This window comes from Cucurbita pepo, chromosome LG20 (genome assembly GCF_002806865.2).
Source record: "Cucurbita pepo subsp. pepo cultivar mu-cu-16 chromosome LG20, ASM280686v2, whole genome shotgun sequence".
Taxonomy (NCBI): Eukaryota; Viridiplantae; Streptophyta; class Magnoliopsida; order Cucurbitales; family Cucurbitaceae; genus Cucurbita; species Cucurbita pepo.
Window position 1 is genome coordinate 7,857,665 of NC_036657.1, and position 9,435 is coordinate 7,867,099.

General features: G+C 31.9%; 1 protein-coding gene across 1 annotated transcript; it reads right to left on the reverse strand.

The window, feature by feature from the left end:
* Positions 1 to 5,779: 5,779 nt before the first annotated feature.
* LOC111782700 (PHD finger-like domain-containing protein 5B) lies at positions 5,780 to 8,726 on the reverse strand. Its single transcript, XM_023663497.1, has 2 exons — positions 8,591 to 8,726; positions 5,780 to 6,485 (listed from the first exon to the last, which is right to left on the reverse strand). The coding sequence occupies exon 2, from the start codon at positions 6,435 to 6,437 to the stop codon at positions 6,105 to 6,107; it is 333 nt and encodes a 110-aa protein (XP_023519265.1). The 5' UTR covers positions 6,438 to 6,485; positions 8,591 to 8,726; the 3' UTR covers positions 5,780 to 6,104.
* Between the last annotated feature and the right edge of the window lie 709 nt (positions 8,727 to 9,435).

The following is a 9,435-nucleotide window of genomic DNA, read 5'->3' on the forward strand; positions in this document are numbered from 1 at the left end:
TCGTTAAATAAATGGAGTTGGGGACCGAGAAAAATATTTGGCCATAACTACTCGTGTGTAGGGGGCAATGTATTGTAATATAGCTGATGAATCTGCTATTTCGACCGTTAAAATAGTGATTGTATTGACCTCATTTCCGGTAAAGTAGTAACTACTCGCTCAATTCCTCACCCGACCCCTTTTAATATAAATATATTTTTATTTTGGTGTTTTAAAAAAATTAATTACTTAAAACAATATTATAATATTAAAATTTGAGTTCTTTTAGAAATTAGGTGGGAGAATATTATAATTTATTGGTTTTTTTAAACAATTTTTTAACAAATATTATATTAAATTGCCAAGAATATTTGAGACTTCTTGAAACAAAAGTATCAGGGAACCACTCGAGTCAAACGTGCACAATTGGCAGCTCTTTGCTCGAACTTTCATAATTGCCCGTAGAAAGAAAATTCATGGAGAAGAGATGACAGACATTGACATCATAGAAAAGATCCTATGCTCGATTGAGGAGTCTAATGATCTGGATTCCTTATCCATTGATGAGTTACAAAGTAGTCTCTTAGTGCACGAACAATGCATGAATGACCATGTTTGTGAGGAAGAACACGCTCTAAAAGTGACACATGATGGAAATTTTGGTAGCAGAGGACGAGGACGTGGTGACTTTCGAGGACGAGGTAGAGGAAGAAGTCGACAAAACTTTGATAAATCAACTGTGTAATGTTACAGCTGTCATGGATTAGGACATTACCGGTACGAGTATTGTAAAATGGAGAATGACAGAGCAAATAGAACTACTAAAGAACAATCCTGCTTCAATGATATTACAGAAGATTATGAATATTAGTGCAACAATTATATTGTAATTTATTTATATATAGTAATTGATAAAATAAAAGTTAATTAATAGTAATATAAATTAATTGAAAAAAATGTTTAAAATTTGATAAACATTTATTTTTAGTATTTTTAAATGAATTAAAATTTCTCATTTATTGATATTTTACACCAAAATTGGTTAGAATAATTATGTCATAACAAATTGCAAAGCATAGAGATTTAAACGTTACCATAGGAATATATTTTAATTATTATCCCGTCTCACTTTGACTAATATTATTAGGGGCGTTTTTATGGTTCAATGAATCCAATTCGAACGACCTAATGCAATGAATCTATTGGAGAGGTGAACAAAACATTCCTTACAAAGGTATGGAAACCTCTCCCTAGTATACGTGTTTTGAAAACTGTGAAACTAATGGCGATACGTAACGGGGCAAAGTGGATAGTATTCGTTAGCGGTGAGCTTGGGTTGTTAAACATGGTAAAGAACCAGACACCAGGCGGTGTGCCTGCCCCCAATGGGGTGGATTGTGAGATTCCACATCGGTTGGAGAGGTGAACGAAACATTCATAAGAGTGTAGAAACCTCTTTCTAGTATACACGTTTTAAAACTGTGAAGCTGACGGAGATACGTAACGGGCCAAAACGGACAATATCGGCTAGTAGTAGACTTAGGTTGTTACATATACAATGGATAAGTTGTGAACTCTACTGAGGTCTCGTGTTTGATCCAAAAATTTTCCTCAGCCCAACTAAATTCAACTCGTATATTCTACTAAATATTATTATTTATTTCACAATTAATTTCTTTCCAAATATATTTAGAAAACCTAAAAGGTTTACTAAATTAATTGATGCTAGAAATTCAACTAAAAAAGGAAAATGATTAATAATATAAAGAAATAAAAAATAAAAATAAAAAGTCTTCCAAATATAAATATTAAAAATAATTTTTTTTACCAAATTAAAAACCATTTAATTAAAACATGATTTACCAATTTTAAATTCCCTAAACTAAATTAAATATTAAATTAATAATTAAAATTTAGAGGTATAGATATGTTTTAATTTGCATCATCCACTTATTATTTAATGTTAATTGTTGGTGGAATATATATTTAAATTGTTTTAATTGTTACATTAAACTCATAAAAAATAACTTAAACAAAACATAGTACAAAGGTTGCATGTTACATGTAAGTAACCAGCTAGCTTACGATGTTTGGTCGGCTTTTATGTCCACACAACTTGTTCCCCACCTTTGTCCACTAAAAGCTTAGCTTTCAATAAGAGCGGGAATTAAATTATGTTCAAATTAACAATAATGTAACATTACGGAGGAGTCGAGGCTTAAAAACTTCAAGGAATAATCAATTTAAACATAGTTCAACCGGTTTAGACATATAACTTGGATCAATATGTTACTGATATCAGTAGTTCATGTTTACAGATATATCAACGAGGTCGTAACATAACATGTAGAGAAGATAAAGAAGTACGTAGCTGCTAGCCTTTTCTTTTTCGACCCTTTTGTGGCATTTTTGGTTTAGATTTGAACGGACTGTGTCGTTGATTTGCAGTTGGATCGTCATAATCATTGATATTCATAATCAAAGACTTTTTTCCCAACATTATTGACATCTTCATATCTTCGTCATGTTTTCCTGTATAGACATAAATAGTAACACCTCGTGATATGTTTGTTAATTTTGTTCAAATTTTAGCCTTTTTCATCTCAAAAACTTTTATTTCTGTGTACCGACGTCTATTTTATTTTTCTAATAATAATAATAATAACAAAGTAGGGATCGAGACGAGTTGAAATGAATTGTAAACTCTATTTTAGATGGGTCGGGTAGACCCAACCAATAAAAATTTAACCCGTGAATTGAACCAACATCCATGTCAACGAACATCCATCCCGACTTAAATTTTAATTTTTTTTATTTCAAAATTGAAGAAAGAAATGCATTAAAGTTTAGATGGGTAGAAATAAAATAGGATATAAATTTATATAATAAATAAATAAGAAAGAATCTTTTATTGAATGGGGAACCTGGTGATGCATTATTTGGATTTAAAATTGACCACTTGCTTCAAAATATTTATTATTTATTTATTTATATTTTTTATTTGTGCTTTATCACGTGCGAATGCATTTCTCGGGATATGGTCACGTGATTTTTTAACAATTTTTTCAACAATAACAAATTATTTGAACGGGTGTCTGCTTTTTCTTACTTTTTGGATGTCGCTTTTAATATTAAATTTGGGGAACAATCAGATCTAATTAAAAATAATAATGATAATAATAATATCTTAAAATAATAATAATAATAATAATAATTCAATCCCGTAAAATGTGTTTTATTATTTAAATAAAAAATAAAAAAATGTGTTTAATAATGATTCTCATTAAAATAATATAAAATTATTACAAATAATTTAGAGTAATAATATCTCTCATTCTAGCTAATCACTTTTACGGGGTGTCGGGTTGTTAATTTAATTAGACTAATTTATAAATTGGTCGATAAATTTATAAATTTTTAACAATAATTAATTTATTCTAAAAGACGAGTGAATATCATTATTTTTTTTATTAAATAAATGTTTGATAGAAGAGAGAGAAATACAGGCATATGCATGAATATTGAAAAAAAAAAAACAAAATTTTAATAAAAGTTTCTTAAATTTTGGTCTTTTTTTTTTTAAGAAACAATACAAAAAAAATAAATAAAAACGTTATAAAATCATCTCTAAATTGATAAGGGGATAAGAATATCCTAAAAATATAATTTAAAAAATACATTGACCAAAATGATTTTATTTATGTTTGATATTAATATAGTTTTTTTATTATTCTTTAAAAATATTTTCAATATATTATTTTAATTTTTTTATTATTATTCTTTAAAACTATTTTCACATGCACTATCCAAGTTCAATGAATCAAGAGTACAATCATTATTTTTCTTTTAATGCAAATAAAAATTGAGAGAAAATCAATCATATATTTTAAATCAATTTAAGCATAGTTAACTAACGTTAATAAAGATTTAAATCTTTTCTTGCTATCTATTATTAAATAAAAATAATTTATTGGGTGTAATCTTTTTGAGATTTGAATGTGTTTAGTTCTATCAATAAAATAAAATAAAATTATTTAATGACATTTTGATTTTATAATTTGGGTTAGTTTAAATTTTCAAAAAATCAAAAACTCGATTCGGTTCTGTGTTACCATTTTTTTTGTCGAGTCAACTCAACCAACTTGAAAAATAGGGATATAACTCAACTCTAAGTTACCGTACTTCTAAGATTATTTGACGTTTGTAACCAATGTTAGTTATGCATTCTGACTTGTGAATGTTTGATATTACGAGATTTTCATTCATTATTAATATAACATATGTTTGGGATAAATTAGATTTTTAAAAAAATAATTATTAAAAAAAAAAAAACAACTCTACAACCTAACTCAACTAAAAAAATATAGGATTGGATTGGTTTCGATTGGATTGTGAACTCTATTCTATTCGGGTAGGTCCAAAAGATTTTCCAACTCAACCCGTGTACACCCCTATCTCGTAATTTCTATTAAACGCAAGTTCGAACAATCTTATAGCCCTAAGAACCATTATATATAAATTTGAGTTTCTCACTCTCATACATTGAACCGTTACTGACATCATAGCAACATACTTGAATGTTTTTACGATGAAGTTCAGTTCTAAGCGTCTTGTTTTAAATTTACTCGGACCATAAATGAACCTTAAACCGACCTTTTTGTTTTTCAGTTCATCAAACTGAGGTGAGCGTTTAAAATCGTTCGATTTTAAGAATGCCAACACCGCTCAACTATGTTCGAATCGAACCCAAATCAAATAAAATTCATAGCCTAACACTTGCAAAGAACAAGACATACCTGAAACTGGCAAGCACCATACTATGAGCACCATGAACAGCAACAACGAACATAAACGACCTGCCCTTAGTCCCATATCTCCCTCTTCCTCCCTCTTCCACCTGTGTTAATGTGTTTATAAAGAACAGCAAAAGTTCATCATAGACGCCATTAATGGCCGCAAATTATAACACATGAAGATGGGAGTTGACCTGTTTCCCAAATAATGGGTATATCCCACGTTTCTCATCCACATGATTGATCAATCACTACACTTTTGAGTTGATCATAGCCGTCCATTTTCATGGTCAACGGCCTGATCAGTTGACTTTTGCTTTGGCTTAGTTTACCAGTAAAGGAAAGTGCCCTAATTTTGCAAGGCACCCCACTATTCATAGGGCACCGACTGCTGATTGCTCACGGGTGGTTTCACATGTTTTGATCTTAAAATTTAGAGGGATTTTGGATTTTTCGTATCGGTATTGAATAACTATTGAATAATTATGGAATCGTAAGATTCCACATCGATTGAAAAGGATAACGAAACATTTCTTCTTATAAAGGTGTGGAAAGCTCTCCACCTTGTTTTAAATACTCCTAGCAGATATTGTCCACTTCGACTTGTTAAGGATCGCCATCATTTTCACGGTTTTAAAACGCATCTGTTAGAGAGAGGTTCACACCTTCACAAAAAATGTTTCGTTCACCTCTCCACCTATGGTGGAATCTCATATGCAATCTCAAAGGCGAACAATTTTCCTACAATGCCATTGATGGGAAAGAACCAATGCACTTTCTCTTCCTGTCCATAAGAAGTGGATTGATGACAGGGAGAAGAATAATGAGCATAAAAACGTTCTAAGAAATCCCACTATCAAAAGCCACATAAAGCAACTACCAAATCTCAAACCTGTTCATCTCATCAACTTTGGTTCCCAAACTTCAATGTATTTTAGGTTGACTTAGGGCATGTTACTCCCTTTGAATCATCATTAGTTCAAGTACAAAAGAGATGATCGACTTCATACCTCAACTCGATGGATCCCCTCCATTAGTTTGGTTGAGCCGGGTTCCTACCAACCAATATCAATTCAATACAATCACCAATCCAAGCATTAATTATCATTCTAAAAGTCGATGGTTTAATCCTTACCTCTTGTTGTACTAAAAAACATACACAATCAATCGAGTTCCCAATTCTCACGAATGGCCTCGGCCCCAATTACTGTTCTCATTCTGACTCGTCAGCATATACATACATGTCTTAAGAGAGTTTGAGATTAGAAATCAGAAATCCATCATATTACAGAAAGATCCATCCGAGGAAGATAACTGATTTGTGCTTTTACTTCACCGTTTCTTGAACCCATATTTCTTACGTTCATAGAACAAGTCTGTTTTTGCACTGCCTAAGTTAACAATCTTTGGACATCCATCTCTATCTTTCTCCTGCTGTGTACACTCTTTGCAGTAGTAGGCATCTGAAATTCCTACTCCTCCACAGATCACACACCGCCCTTGGAAAGACCCGTAATTGCATTCATCACAAACCCGAACAAGCGTACAGGGACGGACATAAGAATCACATATTACACACTTCCCGTCGCACTTCTCACAAAGTCGGCCAATGGCGATTCCTGGCTGCTTTCTGCACATAATCAAATCGGGATGATGCTTGGCCATGCTTTTTGCAACTGCAACAGTCTTTCAAGTTCCTGTCAATTTTGTAACCTGCAGATGGATTTTCAAACCTGAACTTTTAGAATTAACTTCATGCACCCCACCAAATGAAATCTTAAACACAAATAAACGATTAGGAATATGAATTAAGCCACACAAAAAGGATGGAAGAGTAGCAACCCCTAGTGTTTGTAAATATGATCTCATCGAGCTTCTCGCCACAAGCAATGAGACCGTTTTTGTATTAAGTCACAATTGAGTAAGAAACCATTTTGGTCGTATTGTATCCAACTAAAGCAAATAAGAACAGATTCAAATGACTGATGCATATCGTTCCCCCGGTGCACTCAAACATTAGAGTCCCTTGATATTTGGTCACTGAAGTTGAAGCACAGGCTAAATATGATACACAACTGCACAATAGAAGACTAGAATCAAACTTCAAATTTCACTCTTCTTATGAAGGGTGAGAGCCCCACATCGGTTGGAGAGGAGAACGAAGCATCCTTATAAGGGTGTGGAAACCTCTCCTTAACAGACGTGTTTTCAAACCTTGAGGGGAAGCCCGAAAAGGAAAGTCCAAAGAAGACAATATCTACTAGCGGTTGGTTTAGGCAATTACAAATGGTATCAAAGCCAGACACCGGTCGGTGTGCCAGTAAGGACGCTGGGCCCCGAAGGAGGTGGATTGTGAGATTCCATAACGGTTGGAGAAGGGAACGAAGCATTACTTCTAAGGGTGTGGAAACCTCTGCCTAACAGACGCGTTATAAAACTTTGAGAGGAAGCCTAGAAGGGAAAGCCCAAAGAGGACAATGTCTGCTAGCGATTAGCTTAGGCTGTTACATAAAGCTACTGCTCTAAAAGATACTAACAAATTTGCATCCTAAATATGATATATATTCACAATGAAGTTGGAATTTCCCAAACAACTAGTAAATAATTTAGCTAAAAACTTGATAAAATTATTGGCCAACTGTACTTCCATCCCTGAACATTTAAAGTGCATGCTGACATGCAAGGATAAACAAAGCCCACTTAAGTATATATGGAAAACATAATCGAAGCTAAAAAGATATAAGCTAGATGATGTGTCTAGTGAATTTCACTACAAGCTATCACTGAGGAAGGAAATGAATTTGGTTGTTTGAGCCTTCAAGAATTTTAATCACACAAAAATGGAGGAATATCGAAATGCAACCTATATAAATTGAAAGATGAAATTGAGCAAAGTAAATTGAGAAAAAATAAATGTGAGCATTTCATGACAGAAAATGAAATGTAGAACTCTTGAATGCGATAATTAGAAATTTCTCTTGTAATTCCTGCTTTCCATGTTTGGTCCGTTACCTTGGATCGAATCCTGTCTAAGGGGTCTATGGTAATCGGGCCATTTTGTTAAATTTTTTGTAAGAGGACAACTAAGTTCTTATTTTTGGGTTCTTTTCCAACCCATATCGTAAAACATGTTGAGCCAAATCTTGGTTCATGTAAAACCTACTTTATTTTGATCGGAAAGATCAAACGATTTTACGAAACCATGAGCTATGGCTTGAATACGTAGTCAATCCTATTTATGATGGGAGAAGTTGACAATTGAATCCAATTTTGCTCATAGGAAGGACCTGGATCATCTTCTTTCGGGTGTAATTTTTCCGAGTTGTTTGGAGTCGTTTCTTGAAGATGACCATATATTGTTTTACATGAATTTCATGAATTTCCAATCGCCCTGTTGGGAGGAGCTCATAGAATAAAGTGATTGGTTCATTCCCATTTAACTGAACGATTACTCCTAATGAACAATTGAAAAATATGTCTAGAATCATGTTTGAAATCAGATTTGAGTTTCTCAGTGTTTGATTCGTATTCCAACCAATAATATGTCTGGATTCATGTTCTTATTTCAATAAACTCAAAGTATCATTGGTTACTGCATTGGTTAATTGAGGGAGAGAATTTCAATTTTCAAAAAAACAAAACTCATATACAGATCAAAATAAGGTTAATCAATCAAGCTAGGAATGAAAACAGAATTAGATGACTGATTTATGTCCGAATCAGAACAGCTTGCCGCAAGGCTGTTCTATCCATTAGACAAGTCCTAATTTGTGTTTTTCAAGTGAGAAGAAAGACATAGATGGAGATCGGAAGAATACCGGTAACAATGCAGTAGAAAAATCAGCGGCAAGACTGCTAGGATGGAGGCTGCTGCAGCGGCGGCAACACTGAACTTCTGAAACGGAGGAGGAGAGGGCGGGGAGCACGGATGAAAGAGTTAGGGCTTTACTTTTTTTTTTTTTTGGCTAGTTAATAAAAATTCCTTAAAAGTTTGCTATTATTTCAAAAATACAATAATATCCTTAAATTTTTTTAAAAAATATATCTTTTAAAAAATAATTAAAAAAATGTCTGAAAAATACTCTCTTAATACCTTCAAATTTTNAAAAAAAAAAAAAAAAAAAAAAAAAAAAAAAAAAAAAAAAAAAGAAGACCCTTTTAATTTTTTTTTAAATATATTTTGTGAATTTAATTTTTCTCGAAGAAATAAATACTCGAAGATCAAAATAACTTAAAGTTTGTACAGATAATAATCTCGCAAAACCCGAAGACTTGGAAATCAAATAATTTTAAACTTCTAGAACAAAGAACCTTCTAGAAAATTCTAGAAATTATATTACTAAACGTAACTTGAATTTTGTAAACGTAACTTGAATTTTGTAAAGGGAAGAAGCTTCTATAAAAGTCTACTATCCTAAACCAATGTTACTTCAGGTCTCGTTTGATAATAATTTTGTTGATTTTAGTTTATAAATATATTTCAACCTATTAATCTCTTTGTTTTGTTGAGATGATTTTGAAAACTAAAATAAAATAATTTTTTAAAATTTTATATTTGTTTAAAAAAATAAAATATATTCGATACAAAATTATTTAATATTTTTTAATATTTTTTAAAGTCCGGAATCAAATAGGTGAAAATCTCTAAATTTTTTTTTTTTTT